The 26,572-nt window shown below is 44.2% G+C and overlaps 2 protein-coding genes across 3 annotated transcripts in view; both read right to left on the bottom strand.

Moving 5' to 3' along the window:
- Nucleotides 1-3,307: 3,307 nt before the first annotated feature.
- On the bottom strand, nt 3,308-6,309 carry LOC140651475 (uncharacterized protein KIAA1958-like). The gene is made up of 3 exons (XM_072860949.1): nt 6,282-6,309; nt 5,184-5,356; nt 3,308-4,114 (listed from the first exon to the last, which is right to left on the bottom strand). The coding sequence occupies exons 1-3, from the start codon at nt 6,307-6,309 to the stop codon at nt 3,308-3,310; spliced, it is 1,008 nt and encodes a 335-aa protein (XP_072717050.1).
- A 9,672-nt stretch (nt 6,310-15,981) lies between these two features.
- The window catches only part of KIAA1958 (KIAA1958 ortholog), a 65,473-nt gene continuing 54,882 nt past the window's right edge, over nt 15,982-26,572 (bottom strand). The window contains exons 3-4 of one of the 2 annotated variants that reach the window (XR_012042344.1): nt 24,861-26,409; nt 15,982-17,541 (exon numbers count right to left, since the gene is read on the bottom strand). Coding sequence is in view for 1 of the 2 variants with exons in the window: in XM_072860614.1 (XP_072716715.1) it covers nt 25,364-26,409 (1,046 nt within the window). In the remaining variant the exon portion in view is untranslated. Of the gene's footprint in view, nt 26,410-26,572 lie in introns of both variants that reach the window. The other variant, XM_072860614.1, reaches the window with a different exon arrangement.

Genomic DNA, 26,572 nt, shown 5'->3' with positions numbered 1-26,572 from the left:
ATGAGGGGTGCCACAAGTGGATGTGGCTGAGACGACGGCCATACCCTGCTACTGACCCATGTTGTGGCCTTTGTCATATCACAAAGTCATATCACACCTCTTTTGGCCTTGTCTTTTTTGCCTTTTGGTAGGAATTGCTTCATGAGGGAAATTGTCTCCTTCAGAAAAAACTAACATACTAACACAATGCTGGTCTTATTAGAGTACATTAACCACTGCTGAAATACAGATAATTATATGCAGATCCGAAGAAGTCAAATGAGTTAAATATTAGATAAAACATAGGTTTCGGGATCATGGATTTGAGAAGCTGCCAGAAAAAAAGGACCATCAGTACTGATGAAGAAGTTTGGCTAACAGGCAAATATTCCTTGTGACAAAAATTGCCAGTTAAAAACCATGTTCTTCCCCATATCCAAGTAATTTCTGTAACAGTTCAGGTCACAATGGTTCCACAGTTTACAAAGGTGATATTGCTTTTATTTCAGAACAAATGCTGCTTGTAAGTGAGAAAAGAGACATCAAATTGTCAAGCTCAAGGACATCAGACAAAGGAATAAGACATACTGTGAGACAAAATCAAGATCAACTCTTCTTCACAAAAGCGCTCAGTAACATTTTTTCTTCTCTTTTTCACTCACTTCATGTCACTATTAAAAACCCCCCCTCATAGTACTCTGATGCACTGTGAGCTTTTCCTCTAGGGTATCAGATGCCACTGCAGGAGAACAAGAACAGGACAACAAGGATAAACTCAAAGTCAGTCTGAATTGTATGATACCTACGAGCCCTAGGGATTTACTCAGTTTTCACATATAGAATATTCAGTCCTTTGCAAAACATAGAAAAGGAATTATCCTCTCACTTGGGATATTGGACGTAAGCTAAATGCTTTCCTTGGATATTTATTGACTCTTACAAACAACATATGCATGGGCAGAAGAGTGCTGTTTAGTTACAGCCACTGCTCCTAGTGCATTGATACTGTTGGGGGGAACAGCGAGAAGCTTGTAATCGTTCAGAGAAACCACAGCAGTCCCTATCACCATGCCTTAAACCAACCAGTCCTACTTCGCTATACGTTCCCTCCGCTAATACATGGAACAAGGTGTTCATTTTGCAGAGGTCTGAATCCAGGCAAGTGCCCACCTCTCCTGCAAGGCCAGGTTTCCCCTGGGCACATGGGCAGAGAAGGGAGCTGAGGTCTTCTCTAGGAAACCCTCCACCCTGTTCTGCCACAGGGCCAGGATTCTGGAGCCCACCACAGAGCATTCCTGACCCACCAAATACAGCCACATCAACTGGGCAATGAAAGCAAGGGGAAAAAACTTCTAGAGATTAGAGGAACAGCCACTGGGCTTTCGTACCTCCTGTTCATGCCTAAGGAAACCTCACCATGACTGCTTTTACTGCCAACAGCCACCAGAAGGTCCCAGCCTGGGAACTGCTCAGTGGCAGTGACTGCAGGGGAGTCAGGTCAGCACCTCTGAAGAACAGGTTCCTCAAGTAGTTACCGACCAAAGAGCCTGCTTTTTGGGGTGCACTCAGATTTCAAAGTGGTTTGTGTTAGAACAGCTGCTTCTGCTCCTTTCAAAGACAAATAAACCCTATCCCAGCCCAGCTTCTGCTTTTCCTTAGTCTTAACTGGTGATTTGCTCTGCAGGACTCCAGAGTGGTATTTTTTAACAGGGAGTGCCCTTTACCATTGTCCATGAAACAAAAGAAAATAATGACAAATAGCATTTTTCCTCTGGGAGCAATGCCTACAATGCACACCTGAAACGCTGTTCAGGCAGAAGCTCCTATTTCCATCACATGAGCTTGTCTGAAAATCCTGAACATCCTCTGCCTCCTCTAGCAAAGGCTGCCAAGGCTTCCCATGATCAGACTCTTAAAAAAACACCCTGAGGGTGGGAAATAATGTCCACAGCCTGTGAGGGTTGTAGGTAGCAGGTTTTCCTAGCAGATGTTTCCCCTGCTAAAGTTGATGCTACTCTGTGTTTCAATATCCAGCAAATTACTTTCTTAAAATTAAAATAATGCTGTGCAAAAGCGTTTAAAAGACAGGAGCAATATTATATTTTACAATGAAGAGATCCTACAAATCAAACTAATATCTAAAAAAAAGAGAATTCAAGCAATTTGGGGGAGGGAGATGCTGTCTTTCAAAAAAATGTAAAACAATGTCATTATTTTATCCTTGCAGTCATGTACGTGTTGGACTGAAGGTGTGATTTCCAGGTGTTACACAGTACTAGAAAATCAATGCCTGTATAGTGCGCTCGGTAAACCTCATCAAGCCTCTCACAGCCCTGCAACCTGGTGGAAAAAACAGCCATATCTTTCCATTAGAATAGAAGCAGATTGCACATCATCAAATTGCACATCTCCAACTCTTTTAGGTCTTCCAGGTTTTCTTTGTGACTCAAAGGCTTGCCACAGCTCCAGCTGAAATGAAATTTTCCTCTCAACAGAAGGTGGACCAAGCCGTAGCTGTAGAAGTCTAAGGCAATTATTTTTACAACTGACCACTGATTTTTGAAAATTACATCGTTTGGATGCCAGACTTGAGACACCTTAGAGTGCTTTAATTTTCAAAAGATGCTGAGCATTTGACTTCTGATATAAGCCTCCTTTAAGATGTCTCAAAACCTGGACAGCCCCACACTGCTGATTTTTGAGTTAAGTGCTCACCATTTATAAAGGACTGACTGAAAATGCTGTCCTTTGGAAATGCTGTAATTAATTTCATCTGTTTGTTATTTGGTAAAGCCAATAGTAGTTTGTAGCAGTACCTACAGATCCAGTGTAAATGACCAGGTATTGAGAAATGTCTATATTTACAACAGACCAAACAAGTGGAGAAAACTGTGAACCATCAAAAAATATGTTTCACAAGAGAGTAACTTTTGTGCAGCAGCTCTGAAAGCATAGGCACTTCTGCTTCAAGAGTTCTTGATCCCCAGAACTCAGTCTCCTTTCTCCTAGCTATTCTTGCTATGGAGGAAAATCCACGGTACACGCATTGCTGCCTCTGATGAGGAAAAAGCTCTCCACCAGCTCTTTGCTCGGAAGACCTAGCAGTGGTGAAGGAGACCAGTGCACCCCCACTTTTCAGAACAAGGCTGTATTCATCCCCAAAATGGGACCCCACTGTGTGCAGTCCTCCTCAGGAAGAATTTTAATGTCTTGTCTTTCCACTTCTTGCTCTTGTTTGAAAGCAGCTCACCCTCTTCACATCACACCAAAGCTACTGGGTGAAGCACTTTCTTGGATGCTGGCTGGTGAGAGCAGACAGAGGACAGAGTTACTGGTAGGAGCTGAGAGGGACAAACTTCCTGGAAGCCTGAGTGAAGGAGACAAAAGTAAAATTTTCACAGTGCTCCAGCTTCACTTTCTTTGCCAGCTTGGGGACGACACCCCTGAGGGAGCGGAGCCCCATCCTCTGCTCCTCGTACCAGACGTTCCCCATGCCGCTGACCTCCTTCCGGGCCGTCAGGTAGAAGGGAGACTTGGCCTCCATCTGCGTCGGGGGCCGGTGTACGTACATGTACTTGTAGAGGAGGCAGTATGGGCAGAGCTTGCGCCCTTTCGAGTGCTCGTGGTAGATCTGGCCGTAACATGCTCTGTTCACGTTCACCCTGTTTTCTTGCTTCATGCTATCTGTTCTGGCAAAAAACGACCTGTTCTGGGAGTCTTTGAGCAATTCAATGTCACCAAACATTAAGTCTGCGTGCTCCTGTAAGGTTCGCATGTTCAGGTACTGGCTGTTGTATTTCACCACTGTGGACAGCAGGGCTACGGGGCTGTCATCTCCCAGGCATCCCGTCCTCCACATCTCTCCCTCATCAGAAAGGGAGAAGTAGACAATGTTGCGAGAGCGGGCACCAGACATCCCAGCCTTGCTCAGGACCTTAAGCTTCTCCTTGAGCTTTCTGGTGGAAGAGCTGAAGGTGCTGCTGGTGATGGAGAAACCAGCACCAGCATTCTTGAGGATCCGGTCCAGGCCTCTTTGGATAGCGTGGAGGGACGTGGCTAGAAAGTCAGACCCATCTGTTTTCTTCACAGTGATGTAAAAGTCCTCCAGGAGTTCATTGAGCTTCACTGCTGGGATCTGGAACAAGAGGAAGGAGAAAGATGTGTCAAGGTATGTATGGGAATGAAATGCGTCGCAGGTGGGGAAGACACATTTAGGGCTTTTCCATGCTCTGTCTGAAGAAACCTGCAGCAGCTTCCTTGCTTCCCCAGGATTTTGTTTCTGGGCAGCCTTAGAGTCTTGGAAGAGGCTACATGTTTATCTAAGCAAAAGAGATGCAATGAAATCCCGTGGTGTAAGGACGCTCAGACAGACCAGGTCCATTTCACTGGCTGGCACCACTTTTGCACCAGCTGTAGAAATCCAGATTCAGAAGAAAGGAGCCAAAGTCCTGGCTTTTTTGAAGTGAATCAAGGTTTCAGTGACACTGAGGTGTGACTGTGTGCAAATGTGTGACCTACCACTTGGGTGTAATACTCTGTACTTTTGCAGTAACGTGGTACATATGGAAACTTCTCAGGTGAAGGAGGAGGAGGAGGAGGAGAAGAAGGAGAAAAAGGAGAAGCAGCAGCAGCTGCTTCTTTTGGCCATGAGATGTCACTATTGCAGTCAGGCTGCCAGTCAGTCTGCTTTAGCCTGCCAATGTCTTAGATCAACCTAACAGAGAAACTTAGTTATAAAAATGTGAGTGGCGCTTTTTGTACTTTGGCTCTTAGCCACAGTCCTTATTTTTGGTGTGTACACTGATTTTGCTGGGAGTTCATTTTTGGAGAAAGGTCCTCAAATGCTCTGAATTGCATTGGGTAGCTCTGGGAGCAGAAATCATGCAAACAGTACGTCCTTAGGGTAACAGCAGGAAATCTTGTCACATGGCAGCATGAGGCCAAGGTTGTGTACAAGTGTTATGTACGTGGAAATCTTTAGTATCACCGTGGATTTCCAAGCTACTGGCTCAACCATAAAGGCAACAGGGTGTGAATTAGAAAAGGTTACAGCTTTATTACGAGAAACTTGGAGGGTCCCCAAGACCACAAGGTTGTAAAGAAGGCTGAAATCCCATCTCTTTTCAAACTTTATGATAATGTCATTAGACCAGGGAGGCTGGCTCCCACCACTGCAAAAACAGTACTTTGCTAAGTTTTCTGACCTTAGTGATGTCCATGTAATCTCTGAGTCCTTTGGTCATGCACCAGTATCTCCACACGTTGAGAGCATAGAGGGTGGCCTTGGTGGTGTTGGGGCTCACAGCACTGATACACAGGTACTTGAGGTCATCATCAAAATTAAAGACAGGAAACTTGTTGAGCTTAGTTGAATACGCTAGAAAACAAATAAAAAAAGGGGATAAAAAATAGCTTGTCCTAGTGACGTGCTGCTACCATTTCTGGCTAGGAGCAACTTGGTGTTTTTTACAAAATGTGAGGAATTTAAGAAAGATGAAACATAGCACTTCTCTGATGATTTCTCACAAGTTTGGGCACTGAAAATGCAGATGCGGCAGGAGGGGCACCAACATGAAGTCACCTGAATGTTGCCTCAGAGCTAAAAATGTAGTGCTACGCATAGCCAGTAATAGAGAGGGAGTAACACAGCATCTTCTACCTTGCTGCAGAAACAGCGGGAGGATGCCAAAGGCAAAGGTTTTTCCTTTGTTAAGTTGACTCAGGAGCAATGGAAAAACTCATCCTATGCCTACACAGCCTGACTGTGTGCCACCAGTGTGTCACACCACCACGGGTGCCTGTGCAAGCTGGACAGGCAATGCTAACCAGGTAGGATTTTTCCACTCATACCCACTTTCTACTCCCTGTTAGGCACAACAGAATCAGGCCCTGTTGCTTCAGTGGACCAAAGGCAGGTGTATCTTGATGAATACCATGAGTTAAGTGAAGACACGCAGTGTGCATTTCGTAAAAGGAGAGCCTCAGCCCCACAGGCAGGAACTGAAAGTAGAGGATTGATGGAGAACCTTTTTATAGATGTTCAGACACTTAATATCCTTTATGAAAGAGTAATACATTTTTATGATACCACTATAATTTTATTATATCCACTATACTTCAAGTCTACTTTTTATAGGGCTGAAGCTAATGGATTTTGCAGCCCAGTGCACGTTAGCTGTGAAAGGTTGCTCTGAACATCCATGCACTGAGCTAGTGATCCCCACAGCGACCATCTCAGCAGCAGGAAAAGGGAAGAGGTGGTACACTCAAGAGGAGGGAGATGTTGGATTTCTCCTTCTAACCTTCAATTCTGCAGCCACAGCTGACCATTACTTCAGCCCCGGAGGTGTAACTCTGCACACTAAGAAGAGGTGATTTTAAAAAGACATTTCTATTGTTGCAGCTTTTGCTGTTAATATAGTATATAAAAGGTGAAGGAATTGCATAAATCCAACCGAAGAACCCACTGCAAGCAAAACAAGCTGGAAAGCTGAATAAATGCACCATGCATAGGCTAACAATGTAAGCATGTTGTCCAATCCTCTGAGCTCTGGACACTTCTATAACAGGAGTCCTCAGTCTGTGGTCTGCAGACCCTGACAGCCCAGGGTCTCTGCTTGAAGACTCTAAGAAAGATTGCTGGAAAAAAGCATGCTACACAGAGGGCACATCTGAAAAACGCACATTGCCATGCAAGCCCATCTAGGGGCAGAGGTCCCATAAACTGAAGGGACCCTCTCTTCCTTCTGTACACTGCAACTAGTCAGTGGACAAAAATAGGACTTCTTTCCATCTGAAAGGTAGGCTGCAAGTATTTTTTCTAAACTAAGCTGTGTTTACAAACTTTGCTCATGGCAAATGATCCTCCTTTGTCTGTGCTGACAACCATAGCCTGTGGTGCCTGGAAGCTGCCTTGCTCTCCTGCTAGCCTAGGGAGGGTGCTGCAGAACGGGGGTGTTGTGACAAATTCAGGTAACATGAACTTGGCTGGACGTTCCTCTGGCCAGTGGCTTCATGAGCTCTGCACAGTGAGTTATTAGGTGGACAACTCTGCTAAAGAAAGGCCGAGATGCTCATGGAAATGATGAGCAGTTCAGTCGCCACCAGTGTCCTTGACAAGAGTTTGCCCTCTTCTGCCCTCAGGCCTTGCTACAACCCTCTCGCAATGACTGTTCAGGCATTGTTTGCCCCCCTACCAATAAGCAAATATTAGGTCAGTTCTCTGTAAAGCCTCGCACCTCCCACGATGTTTGTTTGCCCAGCCCATGGATAGGTAACATTCACCCCACACCACATTTCCCCACAAGTTCCTTGCTACTCTGCTTCTGAAATTGCCATCTCATGAGCTGCCACCAGCTTACACTGCTGGCTCACCCAAGGACTACTTCTGAGAGCACCAAGAAGACTTTGGGAAACAACCTTCTAAAATCAAGAGCCTAACCATACAATGCCACTTGCCCTGGAAGATATAACGGCACCAGCCTCACTGAAGTTCTCATACTGCAATTAATCCCACAGGGATTAATTAACTTCTGACAGGCCTCAGTTTGAAAATTATGGTGGCCATTTCCTGCACCACAGTATCACTCAGGCAATTTATCGAACCACAACAGAAGACAGAGACTTAGATTGCTTCTGGCTTCCCAAGGCAGGGTTTATCATGTGAGAGGAAATTCATAGTGTGAATGTGATGTGAAAGTCATAGTTCCTGGTTTCTCCAAATTCCAGATTTTCAGAATCGGGGCATCTGGTTTGAGCTCAGCTCTGACACTTGATAGTGCTAACAGTAACAGCCTGTTATTAGTGCTACGTCAGTCCTGAACTGGGACAGTGAGTCAAGTGCTGCACCAGGACAGGATACACAGATGGCCACTCAGGGATGTTTCGTACCTTATGCACGGTGATGCCCATTAAACTCTGTATCACTTTTTCCTTTTCTTCCCACTAGACACCTTTTCTTCATAAACTCAGAAACTACAAAAATTGGCATGAGTTGCTCTAAGGCTTGAAAGTGTAGCCAGATCAGAAAGTGATGGCTACTGTGAGGGGCGTGCAGCTCTAATACTTGCAGCAAAGGAGTCTTAGCATAACAAAATAAAAATGAAATAAAATTATGGCATTGTGATGGCAGGCATGTATCAGCTACCATCTGCAAGGGTGTTGTATCATCAGAAGGCTGGAACAAGAATTACCGTATTTTCCACTCCTGCACAAAATAGATCATCCTTGCTTCTCTTTTTTTTTATCAGCATAATAAATATTTGCTTTCTTTTGTGCAGGAGAAAACAGTTTATCCCTTTCATTGTTGGACAGTGTGGAGGAGTCCTGGAAAAGGCTGTGATCTTGGTTCAAAAGTGCACCAGTGCATGGGCTCTGTTTAAAGATAAGGGTATTCCCATCCTGCCTTCGTCGCAGACTTCAGCGGCTGCATACCAAACCACAAAGCTCTTTGTCCAACATCGCCTGTCAGCAGCCGGACGATGCTATAAGAGTTTTAAATGATGTCTGAACATCTCGTGGAGTACTTGATAGAGGTGTTGGGACACCGCCAGGAGACACTAAGAAAACCTACACCCTTACCGAGCGTGGACAGGAGTTCTCACCAGGACCTGTCAGACAGAATTTGGAAAAGCATTAAGTGGCCAGAAACACACATCCCATTTCCAGAAGGGCCTTGCAAACACTGGTGCTCTGGGTTATAATCACATCAACACGTGCAGGTTCTGGATCAAGTCCCACAGGACTGCATTTTTATGTGTGTAACTCACAGGCTGCCTGTGAAAGCAAGCACGTCCTGACTCAGTACTGCTGTAGGTATGGCACAAGTACCTAACAAACATAGAGGAGATCTTGCACCTGAATGTCAGAGTCCTGCTCCCTCACCCCTAATACGCCTTTTGCCTCCCTATTTCCTGGACGTTACACAAGGGCTTATTTTCAAACAACATTTCAGGAGATGGGGGCTAGGTATGTATGAATACACAGCACTTGAACACCTCAGTAATGATGGTTCCTTTGAAAAAGTCATCTTTGTGTTCTGTTCACCTGATGCCACACTTGCGGCAGAAACCCTGCAAAAATCACACGAAACGGCCATCTGTGCAGGCACAAGCCCTCTTGCCAAACTTCTGTCACTGAGATGATACATCATACAGGAAAAAAACAGTTATATTTGTCATTGCTTGCCAAAACATGTACACACCCTACATCTGTGCAGGCAACCGTGCTATTATCTGATGGTTTGTAGGTGCTCCATGCCAGACCTTTTAAGTTGAAAAGCACGTGGTAAATGTCTAGACACCTAATGCTCTGCTCCCTGCTGAGGCCAAGAGTTGTACTGTGTGTGTTTGGTGCGGGAAGAAGAGGAGGGGTTGCCAGACAAGCTAGCAAGATGCCATCAAAACTGGTGAGGTCTCAGATCTTATTTCTCTTTACACCTCTGCATTCCTCCCCAAAGCAAAGGCAGTTTCTCAGAGCGCCTGTTGCTGTTCATGCTGGAAATCAGCAGTCGCTGTCTCAGTGGCACTCCATCAGAAAAGCCAGGTGACAATATTCATCCTCCCTCTATGAAAGCAAACACACTAATCTCCCACCCACCTACCCTAAATAAAAAAGATCAAGATCTCTGCCATATCTGGATGTTCCTAAAATCCCCAGTTTCTACTCATCTTTAACTGGCCTTTACTCATTTTTGTGCTAGCCCATGCTGTGAAGATGCTGACATATATCACAGGCTCCTGGCAGGTACCACTGCTGACCAGAAAGAACAGGGACTTCAGATGCTGTTTAGAGGCCACCCGGCTCTCACAAGGTGAGCAGGGAGACATTCCTGTGCTCCCTGCTGGCTTGCAGGCACCTGGCATCTGACACAGTGCCAACACAGCCTGACTGATTTCTGGTCCGCTGAGCAGTTTGACGACCACATTTTACAACCGTGTAACCAGTCCCTCTCCCAGAAGGGGCTCCAGACCCAGGAGGCTGAAGGACACAGATGATGTGGAAAGGCGACCACCATAGCAGATGGCATTGCAGAGGATACCGCTTAGCTGTCTGGTTTTGTAGGACGGGCAATGCTTGTCTGCTCAACAGGTTCCTCAGGGAACCCCCTGCACACGAGAGCATCTGGCCAGCCTGAGCCTCCAAGAACGTTTCTGAGTGTCCCTCGCCAAGGTTCCGACACACAGAAATCTCCTTCCAAATGCAGATGAAAGACATCATCTTGTATTACGGGGTTAATGGCTCCATGGCTAGCAGCATCCTATCTCCTCAACGCTCAGTGCTTCTGCATGCCTTTCCCTGGGTATACATTCAAAGCAGGATTTTCGCCAGTCCTGTTGTTTGCCATTTTGCATGGGGACAAGAATAACTAAAAATATTGTACTTGCAAGTACATGAGGAGCTCTGAGGTGAATAATCATGCTACACACAGGATTTTGCCTTCAAGCTCTTCCAGGTATTGTTTCCTCACAGCTTTCAGGGGAGAAGCGATAAGCATCTCTCATGTGCTGCCAGTCTTGCATGTGCATTCTCTCCTGGGTATCTGTAGGAATTTGGCCCTTAGAACAAACTGTCCATATACAAATAGCCATATCTTCTTATATGTAGCCGTCTTTTTTTTTTTTTTCCTTTCTAATTCTCTTTGAGAGCTATCAATGCTATCAATAGTGAAGGTTGTAACATTGTAAGCCATCAGGCTACTCTAAAAAGAAATCTTGCATATCTTCCCAGAGATAGCTGCCAATTTCCATTTGTCTTTGTTGTATCTTACAAAGTAAACCACCAGCGAGTTACCGACCCCACTTGCCATCTCAAGCCTATGTGAAGAGGCAACGTGCCGTAATGTCCCCAAGCAACTTCTGCATCAGTTGCAGTCATAATATTCTCACAAAGGGAAAAGTGAAAGCAGCGGAGTTACCAAACTTTACCAATTTGCTTAGCTGAACCTGCATTAACCACCATTAACCATTAACTACCACCTGCATACTCGCTTTTAGACCAAAGGAAAGCACATTAACTTCAACCTCCGTGAAGAGAGCTTAATTCAAGCTATAGAGTTTAATTCAACAGGTTTACTGTGCATTTGCAACAGACAGCAAAAGCACGTGGTAGCCCCTGGCCATCACCTGTCCATACCTCATTTCTCTGTCTCTTCATCCGAAGGCCTCTGTTTTTTCTTTCCACTTGTCACTGGGACCACGGCAGGACCTTTGACATGATGTCTTTTACGTGCGATTGTGCTGAGCAACAACACACAGTCCCACCACTAGCACCAAGCAGCAAGAAGGGGAGTTATTTAGCAGAATTTGCCAGGTAATGGAAATGCAGTCCCCGAATACCTGGTGAAAATCACGTTCCTCTATCCCTCACCCAGAGTCACTTAGCTCTTACTGTCCTGCACCGATGTCCTAAGACCAACACAAACACATTGCTGTTCCCTAGATGGCAGCTCCCTGAGAGATTTGGCTTTTTCCTTTTTCTCATGTTCTTTTGGCAGAAGCTGAGACACTCTGACCTCCAACACAGTTGTCATCCCATGAACAGCAGCTCAGTGGAATTTCATTGGAGGTCTCAAGGGATTTTTCCACTTGGGATGTTTCTCTTTCACACTGTAGGGGCTTTATTAGCTTTTGTTTTCTGGTCTTTTAATTTTAAAACTTCCTGAACAGAGAAAATTTAGACCTGACAAGCAACTGTCTTAAAAGATGCATATCCTTGGATGCACATTTAATTTTATTCTAGATGAACATTAAAACAAAACTATGTGGAGAGGAGACCTTACTGCTGAAATTCCAAGTGCAAAATAAATAATTTCAAGCCAAACTGTGCCTTGGAATTTATGTAACCAGATCAGGTTCAGGAAAATGTCTTTAATCCAAAAAGGCTCTCAGGACGTAGGCTTTCAGTCCTACTGAAGTGAGATTAAATGAGCACATGGTTCAAGTCAAGCTTGCTTGTAAGTACATTCCTGAGCAGGGAAGGACTTAAGCAATTGTTTAAATGTTTCCCTGAAACACAACCCCAGAAGTTAAAGAGGGTATGACAGCAACTATTTCTTGGTGAGCCTATTTGCACTCTGCTAATCGAAATGCATCACAGGTCCATGGGAACTTCCCAGCTATGCTGATACTCATACTTGAAAAGCATGAGAGAGCTGTGCTTTTTTTTCATACAACGTGCTTCGAAATGCCAAGTAAATTGTTTTCACTTGATTAAAGAAAGCAGTCAACTTTGCAGAAAACGGTTTATTAAATACATGAGACTTGGTTGCTACACCTAATTACAGACAAAATACTGTGAATAAAGCATGCACTTATCACAGACATCAATGACTATCATCTCGATTGTTTTTAAATGGTCTTTAATTCTGTAAGTTTAAGGCTGTACCAATACAAATTTTAAAAAACAAAAAGTCACACTACAATAGTAGCAAACATTGTACAGACACTGAAATCAATCTCTAACGCAGCAGAACCAGACTTCTTAAAGATTATCATGAGGGAATAAAAATGGAGCTGAAGTGCAATAAAGATCAGAATATCTCTGGAATTTGCAAATCAGTAAAAGTGAACGTCATACTCCAGTTAGCACACAACTGTCTACATTTTTTTTCAAAAGCCTAATTATCTGACAACTGAGCCAGGGATGAAACTCAGACACCATTAAAAAAAAAAAGACCTCTTGGTTTTACTTTCTTCTTATTGAGGGCACTTTTGTACTCAAATACTAAAAGAGCATTTTTCAAGGAGACATCTAACTGAAGTGTGGCAGACAGCAGTACAACATAATTTGTTTACTCCATCCCAGTTAAAGAATAGTGGAGTGTCTTGCAGTAGGAAAAAAATACCACAACAAAAAAAGTTCTCAGCTAGCACGAGTGACAGACAACTTTGTTGACCGTACTGGTCTTCACCTGTGAAGGACCTTACCCTGTATGAAGTTTGCTTCTTAAAAATATGCTGTAGAAATAGCAATATGGAATCCACATGGGTCAAAACTTATCTAGCTGATGAATAAAAAGATTACCAGCCCTGGAAACCCAGCTGGGGATCTGGGGCTGAAAGTAGGTTATGAAATCTTTCCTCATTTACAGCAGTGAAGCCTTTTTGCTCATTTTTCACAGGTCGCTGTGCAACTCCAAAAAGAAGGTAATTTGAGGACAATGGGATTGAACAGGTAGCTCTGAAAATGGACTGTAGTTGACAATTTTGCTCACATTTTCTGAAAACGATCCAGTAATCTCTTTCTTCCCCTCAGATATTCTAGATGTGCAGAGCTTAATGCATTAAAATGCATCAAAATATTACTTCTCCCTAATAAACTGTTGTATATATAATCTCCTAAATGCAGGGGCAAGAATTCTGTGTAAGAAGGTGCCCTGTGTACAGAAAACTGCATTTTGAGTGGAAGATATGTAGCACTGCTCATGCTAAGATCTCTGCCTTAAGTAGCTGATTACAGCTGGGGCTTGCACTGGGGTCTAAAAAAAGCTAAGTCCCCAAATTCCACTGGGGTTTGGATGGATAATTCTCTCCTGGCTCCCTTCAGCAGCACAGCCTAAGCTATAGTTTTTTTCTAAAAAAAAGAAAAAAAAAGAAAAAGAAAGCTTGTCCTGCAATATAATGCACTTCAGACAAAATGCAATTACAAGAGCAATTACGGGACTGACAACATGTACACTGAAGGCATCCCAGTGATTGGAAGGTGGTATCTAAACCAGCACACCATTAGTATCAGCCAGTTTGTGTCTTGAAACCAGTGAACCATGGTGAAAAGCAAAGAAACGCCACTAGAGACTCTGACACGCCACAGGCAGTAGGCTAAATCCTAATGCCAGGTCTGCACCTGTAGAACCATAACTGCATTTCCAGCATGCAAAGTGCTAAATAAAGGCTATTGATCACTTTCCTGATTCAAATCTAAGCTGAAGATCATCCAGATAGATCTAGCTTCACAGTGGAAGAGAAGAAGATGGGGAAAAAACAGCTGCTGTGCTGCGGGAATCTGTTGCATTTTTTTTGCAAGTTGCCAACACATAGAAGCTAGGAAGACCAATTGGTAAGACAATTAGTGCAATTGGTGGGAACATGGAGACTCAGATCTAGCTATAAATAGAAGAAATGCAGGAAATAAAACCATGTATCACAGCCTTGCATATTTAATATTAGGGCCACATAGGCAGGAGTTCTGCAGAGTCAAAACTCTTCACTCATACTAGTGGAAGCATGTGTTCATGTGTAAATGGTTCCTAGACAAGCAAAACAACGGAGAAACACATTACAACTGGTCTCAGCTGGCTTCTGATCTGGCAGAAGGAGCCTGAAGAAGGTACAAATTTTAAGGACAATAGAAGGGCCAAACATTTATGAAGAGAGCCCTAATCCCTCCAAGAGATTGGAACCGAGGTGCTGCAAAAGGCTTCTAAGCACCCTAATCACTTGCAGGTGGTCTAGATCTTCAGCTGGTGTTTTCAAATTCATCAATTTGTGGGGGACTGGCTTGTGACCTACTACATGGGACGATTTTCATTGTGTTCTGGGCTGCATCCTTTAATACTGCTTTTTGTAAATGTCCTGGATATCACAAAAAGGAGCAGCTACATTGAAAATTTTGGCATAAACTTCTTTTTTGGATGTATTTTACTTCACAAGGGCTGTAAATTGTCTTGCTGGGGAACAGAGATTGCTTTAGACCAGTACCTATAACAATGAATTCAATGCACTCCTATTTTCATAGCCACACAGTTTTTCTGGCAACTTGGTATTCTGATTTGAAAAGTCTTTTCAAGATGTGTAACAGGCTTTCATCTCTCAGTAGAAACGGAAAACCGATGGTTCGTCTTTTCTTTTTTCCATACAAAATACTATTTTAAAGACAAGCCTAGGTACACTTGACCATGCCTGGTGGCTGGGAAATGCACTAGAGGGATGAACACCTCGCATTTCCATCCTGCCTGTTTCTGTTCTATGATTACAGTACAGGATGATTTCAGCCTGTCAAAACCTGATCAAAATCAAAATGAATGCATATGCGTGTGCATATTTGCTATACTGCCAGATTCTAAGCAGAGGGTGGAAAAGGAACTGAAAATGCAATGTCAGAATTTGATAAACAGGGCTTGTCTGCCATGAAAGCAGTTGGAAAGAACGAGACCAAAAATCTTGAGCTTGAATTTCATCCAAGTCTCATTTGGCAGCAATGTGTGGCTTCAGTGGAGGCGGAACAGGGACTGGAATCCACCACTTGACCAGGCTGACACTTGTTTACAAGAGCAGGCTCACAACTGTTATGAGAGCTAACAGTTTCTTATGGTAATCAGAGGATTGCTTTCACTAAACGGCATTCTAGCATGCTCTGCGATGACTTGAACAGGCTCAGCTAATTACTGGATCCATTACCAACAGGAACATTTGGGTACTACGCATTCCCTCGTAGCCCTCGCATTCACAGTTGGCAGACTGCTGCTGCAGGAGGTGTAGCTGGGGAAGATGGCTTCTTTTCAGCTCTATTAAAGGAGCTTTTTTTCAAATGAAAATTAATGAGAAGACACTTTAAAGAAAGATGGAGAGCTCAAGATTTTTTTTTCCCTTTTTACTTTTTTTTTTAAGCTTCAAGCTGGTAAGTGATCATCTGTGCAGAACAAGATATTAGAAGTTTGGCATCTCCCGTCTACCACAACATATTGATTCCTTCTACAGAAGGCACTAAATACTGGCTTAAAACAGGAAATGAACAGCAGAATGCATGACACACAAAAAAACCTGCTAACTGCACAGCTTCGTAGTACAGTTTTCAGTTACCTACAATGGTGGTGATTATAGCAGCAATGGTTAGCATTTTTACAAGTACCACATAAATGTACAAATGTCAGAACATCTAGAAAACATGCAAAATTTCAACAGCAACATCACTGAATCACACAATGTATAGAATTATTTATTATTATTATTATTATTATTATTATTATTATTATTATTTGGCAAGACAGTGAATCTTTTGCTTATAAAACAAAACAGAAGGATTAATAAAATCTACCTGTTTACAAACTGTTCTTAAAAAAGTTGAGTTGCCATTAAAGTCAGTGAGTGGAAATTAGACTTAGAGAGAGGTTTAACTCTGAGAATTAATTGCTCACTTAGGAGAATTCACATTGTTAGGCGGGAATTTGGTTATGTTTAAGCAAAATATGTTTTTCAACTGCTGTTTTGGGAGAAACAGTGCTAATCTTGTCAATTTACAAAATGGGAGAAAACACATTCACATTAAAAGATTAGAAAGATTAAACATTGCATGCAGGGAAAGATAAAAGCCTTACTTTAGCTGTTTCTCCCTAGCACTGCCCACCATGAGACCAAGGGTTGTCATAGCAAAAATGCTTTTCAAAGGCAGAGTTAAAGCCAGCAGATAATTAAAACAAATGGAAAAGATTTTCTAATTCCAGTGTAAAACAAAGTAGGATATTAAAGGATTATGCTTGCCTTCTTTAGAAAAAAAAGACAAAAACTTCCATTGTGTTTGCAGGCTTTCCCACTGCCTTTCCACTATCTTCATCACACTTAGATATTCTGGCATTTCTTTTTCTTCCAATCTTGAATAATTTGGTCTACCCTGACAGGTCTTAAGATGACTCTGAGATAGATGGGTCACGCCGACAAAAACAAACACTGACAACACAACTATGGCCAAGCCATGTCCTTTCCTGCATACTTCAGACCCATTTGTTCCAGTGGGGCTAGTCATGCGCTTACAGCTAAGTGCAGTTAACAGCCAGAGCTGGGTGGAAGCAGGCGGCACAGGCATGCATTTCTCACAGTGCTCTGCAGAACTGGCACCAAGTCCTCTCCAGCAGCAGCACCACCTGGCTTGCAGGCACTGCCATAAATGGGAGAAAAATCAGGTTCTCGCCATTTCTTCCCCTGACAGCTTTCAGACTGCATTAAGATGTTTCATGTTGCATTTCGTCTGCACATCCCTGAATGCTATGCACCTGCATTTCACATCCACGCACCCAGCCTTGCGCAGACGAACCCAGCCTTGCAAGCCGCTCACAGAGAAAGCTCCCGCAGAAGGCAAACCTTGCAAGATCTGAACCATAAGCACCATGCAGAAAACAAAGGCCTCCACAAAGTGATTTTACACTGCAGTCATTGTTCAGTTCACCTTCAGCCTCAGAGTCACTGGGAGAAGATTTGTCTGCCTACACAAAAGTTACCAAATAGCCAGTTACTATTGCCTTGCCTTCTGGATCTATACTTTGCATCCACTGCTGACGATACAGATGCTGAAGAGTGTGTCTCCTGCATTGGCTTGTTTTCAGGCTGAAAATTTGACATATAGTAAGTATATTAAATGCATGATAGTAGAAGAGAGGGAGCAATGTGGGGCAGACCAGGGACTACTTAAGGCTACACATGATTTAGGCCAGCTGAGAACATGCTATAAGGGTAAGGAGGACAGTCTCGGCAAGATCACAGCCTTCAGAAAGCAGATCAAATTCTAGCCATGAGGAATGTCAGACAGTCGTCTTTGTTCACAAAAATAACAGCTGAAGTGCAAAGATAATATCTGTAAAATTAATTTTAAGAGTTTAGTTTTCTAGTGGAAGAATAATACAATATTTTTGTCCAAAACATTTTGCATTTTCTTGATCCTTTTCCCCTCACTTGGCTGTTTTGTTATTTTCTTGACACTTATGGACTGTATAAAACAGTGGTAACCAAAAAATGCAAAGGCAGATTCCTGAAGCATTGTGAAAGAGCTAAACACCTCTTCTCATTCCCACTGAAAGTCTATCCCACTGAATTTCAATGATACCACCTACCTCACCAGTCTCTTAAACACTATGAACACATCTTCTATTAATTACAAAAAATCAAATTGAAATCTGAAAAGGTACTATTTTTTCAGATACTAGTTACTGCTGCGTAATGAATGCTGAGCACAAAAATAAAAGATTAGGCAAAAGCATCCTAATCCCTTTGAAACAGTAAGTCCATTTCCAATGCACAGACAGCTCATTTAATGGCATTTGTGTAATAAAACAAATAGAATTTTGTGTGCATTACCAACTAAAGTTAACCAATTCAGTGAGAAAACAGAGGAAATAAATTCCTCACTTGAGACAGAGACTCTAGAGACTATGTTAAAACCCATCAGTTCGTGTAACGAGAAAATTGTATGCCAAACCAATTCTTTCCCCCATCAGATTAGGTATTAAAGCTTTAGACATCACCACTGCTTTGAACATGTTTCAGTGAATGGCTAGCATCAAACTTTTCAACAAGCTCACAAGTGTCTCTAAGCAGTGGGGCTTTTTAGCCTTCCAGCATTTCACTGCTGTAAATGCCTCTCTGCTGCTTTCAGGAAGGGTCGAGGTCCTCGAGGACAACTTCAGCAGAGCTTCATGGGGCCTCAGCCAGAGAGAGCGCAGTGGGGAGGAACAGGCTGGCACCCGCTTTGCACGAGTGGAGCTGGTAGCAGTGCAACCGTGCAACTCAGCGGGGGCTCAGAGAAACCCGACTTGTCCTCAGAAGGGCAACTCCATCGCCGGCTGAAGTTACACTGCTGTGAAAGAGGTGGAGCCGTGACGTCCCTGGTGTCTCTTAGCTTTCCAAAATCCTTGAGGAGATACGGCGCAGCCTCACATGTCCGTCACACGCTGTCCATGGGGAAAGCACCATCATTTAATTGTGCTTAGGGCCTTCCCCCTTCTTGGCTCACAGACACCTGGCTGATAGGGGTGTCCTTGACAAGCTACCCCCGGGCTCTCGGTTTTTGGAGAGTGGGACAGTGACACCCATGCTGGCTCTGCACAGAGCCAACAGACGTGCTGGGAGACACCAGGTGATGCAGTACTGTCCCCGATCACCAAGGCAGACTCAGCACATGGGGACCATCACCAGAAAGTATAGTTCAAGTTTTTCGGCTAGGAATATAGCCATACTTTATGCTGGACTGCCTTCTCTCCACACTCCTCATCAGCACTGAGAGTGCAGATTCAGCACACACATGAAAGCACAGAAAGAAAAGAAAATACATCCTCTCTCTTAAGAACAAGGACAGCAACTCACCTTAGGCAAGGCAGCCATCTCTTCACACTGACATTTAGCAAAGAACCCTCATTAAGAAGTTCCGACCCACTTCCCACCACGTTTCATAGTGACCAGCTGAGTCCTTCTCCACCCTAACCCAGAGGCATGAACTGGCTCATTTCAGGCAAATCAAACCACATTTATGTGTCCTGTAAGCTCTCCTCCTTCCCACACATTCTACCTGCCTCTGGGAGTTCAGGGAGTCAGGGGGGTCCCAATGCCCTGTTGCCTGCACCATGCGAGATGATCTGATTTCCATGACGGAGCGAGCCCAAGAGTTATGTACTGTTGAGGACCAGTCATCTCAGTCCTATTTTAAGGACATCAGTGGAAGGCCAACCAGTACACAGATGTGGGCCTGGTCCTCTACACAGGAGTGAATTTAATCTCATTTCATTATTTGAAAGCTCTGTCACAAACAGCAGAAGAGAAGACAGAGGGAGAGTGCTTCCAGCACGAGAGATGCGAGCCTCCAGAGTGCTCGCGTCCAGTATCCCACAAGCCCCGCGTACCCGACGCAAGGCGGTCCGCCCTGAGCACGTTATCCCCAAAGCACAAGGTCACTTGATAGGCAGGGAGGGAGCTCTCAGCCAAGAGCCGCCCTGCACAAAGCAGTCCCCTTGCCCCACAGTGCAGATGCCAGGAAAGGGGAATATTAGAGGATCAGGGACGGTGAGAGAGCAGGGATATCAGGGATGGGGAAGACCAGACAGTCAATCACAGTCACTTGCAGCTTATTGTCAGGAGGAATGATCAGCCCATGCACCACATGTGCTAGTCAGGTCAGTCAATGCACTTACGGGATGTACTCAGACACGGTGACAAGAAAGGGTAAATATGAGCTGGACAGGGAGGAAACCTAGTGCAACAGGAATCTGTTTCCTTTAAGGCTGTTTCAGTCCTTAGGGCAGCCCAGACTCTAGAGTGACACAACACCTGCTCTTCCTGATCCCCATCTTCCCACCCCACATCGCTTGCACAAACAGCAGAACAAGATCTGGTCACAAACATCTGAGACAAGCACACACAGCAGTACAACACGTTTCTTGCATCTCATTCTCTACACAGCTTTCTAAGAGGGCAACTACACTGTAGACTGAATACCAGTGTACAGCAGCTTCCTAAAAACAAAAACACAAAACAGATCAAAAGCGTTGATATTCTTCAGAAGGAGAATGTGCAACAGGGACGCTGTTTCCATCGTTAGATTGTCCTATATGTCAATAGCCTGGATGCTGCTATCATAGAATTATTGCACTATGCAAATGAACAAGGTATGCACTGTTATTTTAGGTACCCCTTGTAATTTAGTCTACAATGTAGTTCACAACAGTATTTCATCCTCCTGCACTTAAAAAAACATTTTGTTGCATAAATACATATTTGAAAACTAAACAGACAGTTTGCAACACCCAGATATCAAAGACTTCAGTTCCAACTGCCTGCATGAATACATGTACATTGTGCAAACCTACAATATCATAAATACATGCACAAATGACTAATAAAACAGAGCTTAAGCCGTCCAAGTGCCCACAGCTCTGCCCTAAATGTGCAATCACGTGAACAGATCCAAGTGCATGTATTGTGCACAGCTGCATCCAGATCAGTCCAGTGACATCCATGTATAATCCCCATGTCTGACTCTTGGTTTGGTGTTATGAGAAGGCCACGTGGGAAAGCCTGTGCTTTGGCACTCTGCCTCTTTCTTAAGTTCAAGGCCAAATTTGCTCTTTGTAGTACTGAGCAAATCTCCCAAAAGCTGGTAGATGGTTCTGAAGGCAACCAATACATCTGCAAATGATTCAGAAGGGTCTCAGTCTGCATTATCCTTTTGATGGGCTTCCAAGGCTGCAGCAGCTGAGGCAGGCTAATGACTCTGTGATACAGGCAAGGGAACACCTTCTTCTGCCTCCTCCACTGGCTCTGCACCTCAATTTGTGAGCAGATGCAACTCAGTGATCTGGCAGAAAATCATCTGACTCCCCCCTTTTTCTGCTGCATTTTCTGCTGGGCTAGTGAGTTGAAATGACTCACTTAAGAGGTCTAACACCAAATCAAAGAAAGATGAGTGGCAGGAAAAAAGGAAGGAAAAAAGAAAGGAGAAAGGTGAGCCCCATGTTGGAGCCACCTACCCCCATCTTATGGAAATCACAGTCTGTACTGTGTGGCAAAAGCGCAGCTTTTACATTGGAGCACAATGTAGTCAGGAGCACAGCCAGCTGCCTGCAGTGCCTCACTGTAAGCCAGCCCACCCAACCACCAGCTTACAGGCTGTGCTGGACGAGAGCAGTACCGTGTTTCGCCAGCTGCCCTTCTGAGTTCATGGTAAAAGGTACTCACTCTCAAGAGCCATGGTAGGAGACCCCAATCCTTTGCTTAGGCAGAGAGTACGGCTTGTAAGAGTTGGCAGCACTAGCCCCTGGCCACACTGACGTGTCTTAGCACCAGGGAATCTGCACACCATGGCAGTGAGCTTGCAACTTGCTGGTGGAGGAGGTTTGGCACCCTCAGTCGTGGTACTGGGACACAATTACAAGCAACTGAGTTGTCACCTGTCGGCTGAGCCACAGCGACTGGGACATCTACTCTCCTGCCAGCATGAGACAAAACCATGAGAGTGGTTTAAATCAGAAGTCTCCCTCCCAGTGGGTTAAAAACCCTCCCAGGGCCTTAATACAAATAGTAATTCATTAAGCTGTGGTCACTCACAGCTGTCCACATGTTGGACACATGTCCACATGTGGACATGTCCACGTGTGGACAGCTGTCCTGGCAACTGTGCACAAATGAAGACGGGGTAATATGTTGTGCTAAATGCCCTTCAAAGCTAATAAATTTATTTTTGGAGTATGATACTACTTGGGTATCATATTCTGGCCATATGTGTTTAACTACTTCAGCAAGTAGTCTATTTGGGGCTGCCCTATCAGAATTTGCCAGGCAATCTGCCACCAGCACCAACTGGAAGCTGGAGTTACTAGAGATGTTGCAAAGCAGAACAAAACCACCCCTATAATATTGAGGCTATCACAATAAGCACACATACTCCACAGCTTATCCCCCAGCCAGACAAGCAAAAGTTGCTGATGCACCCTGCTAAGCCAAGGGTATCGGAGACGTTGCCTCACCCAGCACATGGGCTGGACATTAGCACAAACCATCCTAATACTATGGTAAACAACAACTCAGACAGTATATGTGGAGTCAAGAAGTCATGGGAAATTCTTTTTCTGACCTCCCAGCTCAAAACCCAAGAGCGCCTGTCTTCTTTCTTCTGGGTCACTGAGCATTTTTTGGCTCCTGCCGATGGAGTTGAGGTCTGTGTTGGCACTGAATTACAGCACTGATACGAAGCAGCACTTCAAAGTCCTGCTTACAGCACGGCACATCCGCAGCCAGTGATCTGCCTCCTCGGAGACAAGCAGAATTGTGGAATTACCACACTAAATAGCTCACACAAAATTGCCCACTCTGAAGCAACATGCCTAAGTCATACCTGCAGAAGATGTGAACCATTGCCAAGCTCTGAGCTTGATAATAGTGTGAGAAGCAATTTGGTTACAAGGGCTGGTTTCCTGCCTTGTGGGGCTTGAGGAGAGACACAAGACAGCCACGCTGTGGGGTGGCTTCTTTCCTCTACAAGCTCAAGGCAGCTCTTTCCAGCAAAGAGGGGTGCTTAGGCAGGGGAGGAGAGGTGGGAAGCAGAGATCTGCTGCCCCGCAAAGGCCAGCTGATGCCCAGCCTCGTGTTGCAGCACAGGAAAGGCAAGGTGGGGAAGTAGGTCAGATCCTGCAAGAACTGCCACTGGGAAGTGCTGAGATGAGTGCCAACAGGGGAGAAACAGAGATCAAAGACTTTCCTAGAGGTTGGCTCCATGGCTGAGCTCTCACCTGGCACCCCTAGGGAGCTCCTTGACACGGGACCTCCCACACTCCAGCACATACTAAGAGCACCTGTGTGAGTCCTCAGTGGGAAACAGCAAAGAAATCCCACAGAGAGCAGCACCAGCCTTGCAAAACTATTTTTAACTGTTCTAACTATTTCTGACATTAAAAGCACTGCCATGAAAAGGCAAGGCTGTGCTAACAGCAATCAGATGGCTGCCCTCATCTGGAAGCTGGGCAGCCGTCTTGCTGGCTGCACCCAAAGTCTTTTTGTGCTTCCCTCTCCTTCACCTACGAGTCAGATTTGCCATGGCACTGAAAGTCATGGACACAGCTTGCACTCACTTCAGTAGTGTCATGATTTGGTCTCAAGCCCCAAAATGAAGTCACAAAAGCATAGCTCTGCAGTATGAATGACTGCCTGTGCCCACCAATCCACTGCCTACCCTACAGCCCTGAGAGACAGCGGCCCGAAACTCAGAGGTTGCAGATGTGGTGGTTACACTGCCATGGCATGTAAGACCCTGGGACAGCCGGCACACAGGAAACCCAGACTTTGTACCAGCCTTGCTACGTGCGGAGCACAAAGAGATCAGAGCCAGGCTGTGTCACCTGCAGGAAGCTTCATGGGAGGACAGATGTTTATTATAGTGGAAATCTCAGCTCTTAGACTTTCCAGCTGCACATCTGCTACCTACCCTATCCCCAAAACAGACCTTCAAGAAGGCTTAAGTGAGGTGCAGGCATTCTGCCACCTCCCTCACACACAGGAACATTTCATCCTAGCAACACAGAAAACAGGTTTTAAATGGTGCCAGGCGGGTTATTTTTATTTCTGTCTACTACCTTTGTTTCACCCTTTCTTTGGAATTAGTGATGATTAAAGTCACTGCACAGTTGCAGATCTAATGAAAGATATGCAGGAAAGTGAAGGAATAAAGACAAACAAGCATAAATAAATGCAACAACAGCAACAACAAAACCAAAAAAACAAAAAAACAAACAAAAAAGCCCCTCAGTAACAGTTTGATCCAACACTTATGGCAAGTCAGCTGAGGTTGACTCTTTCATTGACTTCAGTGCGCATTAGATCACCCCAGCGGACTTGCCTAAAGCCTCATCACAGCCCTAGGATATCCTAGTGGAACATAAACTAAGTTGAATTACTTGAGAAGTACCGTACATAATTTTAAAGGTCAAGAATTATAATCGTTCATTGAACTACTGAATTTGTTAGTGTTTTCCCAATACTCAAAGAAGAAGAACTACGTTGCAAAACTAAATGCTGGAACAATAGCACTCATTATTTCAAGGCTTTAAGGACCAAATTCTGCCTTCAGATTCACATGCAAATTTTCCATTGTCTGCAATGGAAATAGATTATGTATAGCTGACTTAAATTTGTTTTCCAGCACTTAAAACTATCCAGCTTTTTTCATTTTCCGTAGTAAATATGAAATTATTGTTACACTCTATGCTATTTTTTTTGTGGATTTCAAATGATGGCTTAAGACATATTTGATGCATTTTTTCTGTACAGTTTGGGATAAGATTGTGGATTTTTCTGCACTGTTGGCATTCCCCGGAATACTGAAATAGTGGCTCCAAGTCAGTAGATTTTACATTAAGTATACACAGTGACAAAATACTAACAACCTGTGCTTAAACAGTTAAAATTATGTGTATGACAGTGGTTTTGCCATTATACTTTTGCATATTGTTGAAAACAATACTTTTTAGTCTAAAGACCAGCAACATTTTGATCACAGAAAATCATCAACAAAAACAAAAGTTAAAAATAGCCTTTAGCTGACTTCAGGATTTTTTTCCCATCTGGCATAAATGAGCCTCAGGAAACAAAACAAAAAACAGACAAAAATTGTTGTAAATGGTTTCATGAACTTACATTGATGTATCTCTTATTTCTTGGTCTTGCTGATCAAGAATAAGCCAGCAGGTAAGAAGCAGCAGCCAGTGATAAGTTTGTCTCTCCCACTCTGGGAGGTCATGTTAAAATAAGAAGTTGAAAAAATGCTTTAAAATAGAATTGCTATGTAAGCCTCCCTGGGGATTTACACTCACTGATGTGTGCATGTTAAAAATGGTATTTCCAGTCTATTTTGTGTTGCCTGAGAACCACTTTTGTCCTTTTAAAATCTGCATTTATATTATAACCCATAAGTACCTTTCATTTTTGTATCAACACTATAAATACTATGTTAGTAATACTAAACTATTTCTATTGACTTATTTGTGAGAAGAAAAATATATTATATATTTATATATTTTTATAAAGTGAATTAACACTGGAGAGAGGGCTACAATCACAGTTGATGTGTATTATTGGGCACAAATTCAACGCTTGAAACAAAAAGGAAAAGAAAAAAGTGTTCAGGTGATACCCCTCTTTCAAGCTGTGTCAGAGGAAGAGTCATAGGATGCTGACACTATGAAGTTGCCAGTATTGGAGTGGCTCGCCATGGACTGGGCGGCCTGCTGGCTCAAGTTATTGCAGATCAGCACCAGCTGGTTGCTCTGCGCTTCTGAGAGGGTGCTACAGCTCTGGTAGACGCTGAAGTTGGTCTTCCGGCCAGGGATGTTGCCTTTCTCGCACATCGTCTTTACCATCTTGGCAAGCTTGTTTTTCCCCAGGGCTTGGCAATTGTACCAGTGAAGCGCGGCCAAGTTGACGACGGGTTTGATGGACAGGTAAAAAGGCGCATCCTCGTAGCGCATGGCTGGAGGCCGCCTCTGGGCATACTCCTTGTAGTCTTGCACGGGGCAGGTCTGTGGGGAGTGCTGAGTGGCGTACACCCGGGAGTCCGTCCCGCCTCTCTTGCTCTTGGCGTTGACGTCTCCGTTGTCCGGCCCCATCCACTCCAGATACTCCAACCCGGTCTCTGTCACCCGCAGACGGATGTCTCCCCACTTGAGGGTGGACCCATGGAAACCCGTGCAGTGTCCAAACGCCTTAGTATTGTTTAGCCAGACAAGGTTCAGCAGCCCTTCGGGATTGTACCGGCTCAACAAGCCTCTTTTGCGCAGGATAAGCTCATCAGCAAAGGTGAGCTTCATGGATTTGTGTGGCTTGTTTCCTTTTCCTTTACACCTCAGCTCTATCTGCTTTTGCTTTAGAGCTTCCTGAGACCTCTTGAACTCTTTATCCCTCGTAATACTGTATCCATACCTGTGCTCTTTGAGATACCGCTCCAGCCCACACTGATAGTTGGCCAGACTGTTTGGCTCGTATTCAGACCCATCCTTTTGTCTGGCGTCCACAAAGAAGGAAGCAAGGTAGGCATCAAGCTCTTTGCAGGGGATGACGTAGATCTCCCGGGTCTCAGAGGGGTACTTGGAGATGAGGAACTCTCGGAAATTGCGGAGAGCCGTCTGCGTGCTGCGAATGGTCTTCTCGTTCTGCTCCCTGCTGAGCTCCGCCGCTCTCTCATCCTGGTCTGGAAGAGGGAGAAAGGGAAAGACAAAAGAAAGCAAGAGCAGTGAGTTTGTGTGATGTGCTTTTCCCCAAAACAAATTTCCTTAAAAAGGAAAAAAAAAGGAAAAAAATCAAAATCAATTACACAAAGAGCACTGGAAAACATCATTACATACCTGTCACAT

This window comes from Ciconia boyciana, chromosome 4 (genome assembly GCF_034638445.1).
Source record: "Ciconia boyciana chromosome 4, ASM3463844v1, whole genome shotgun sequence".
NCBI lineage: Eukaryota > Metazoa > Chordata > Aves > Ciconiiformes > Ciconiidae > Ciconia > Ciconia boyciana.
The sequence above is the reverse complement of the archived record's forward strand: the minus strand, read 5'-3'. Positions and strand labels throughout refer to the sequence as shown.

What these genes read in the sequence shown, in the direction of transcription:
- LOC140651475 (XM_072860949.1), bottom strand. Translation starts at nt 6,309, where the DNA reads ATGGTCAGCTGTGGCTGCAGAATTGAAG. An exon ending in CTGTGGCTGCAGAATTGAAG is followed by an intron (nt 5,357 to 6,281) that starts GTTAGAAGGAGA and finishes TTTGTTTTCTAG; the next exon opens with CGTATTCAACTAAGCTCAAC. An exon ending in ATTACATGGACATCACTAAG is followed by an intron (nt 4,115 to 5,183) that starts GTCAGAAAACTT and finishes CTCTTGTTCCAG; the next exon opens with ATCCCAGCAGTGAAGCTCAA.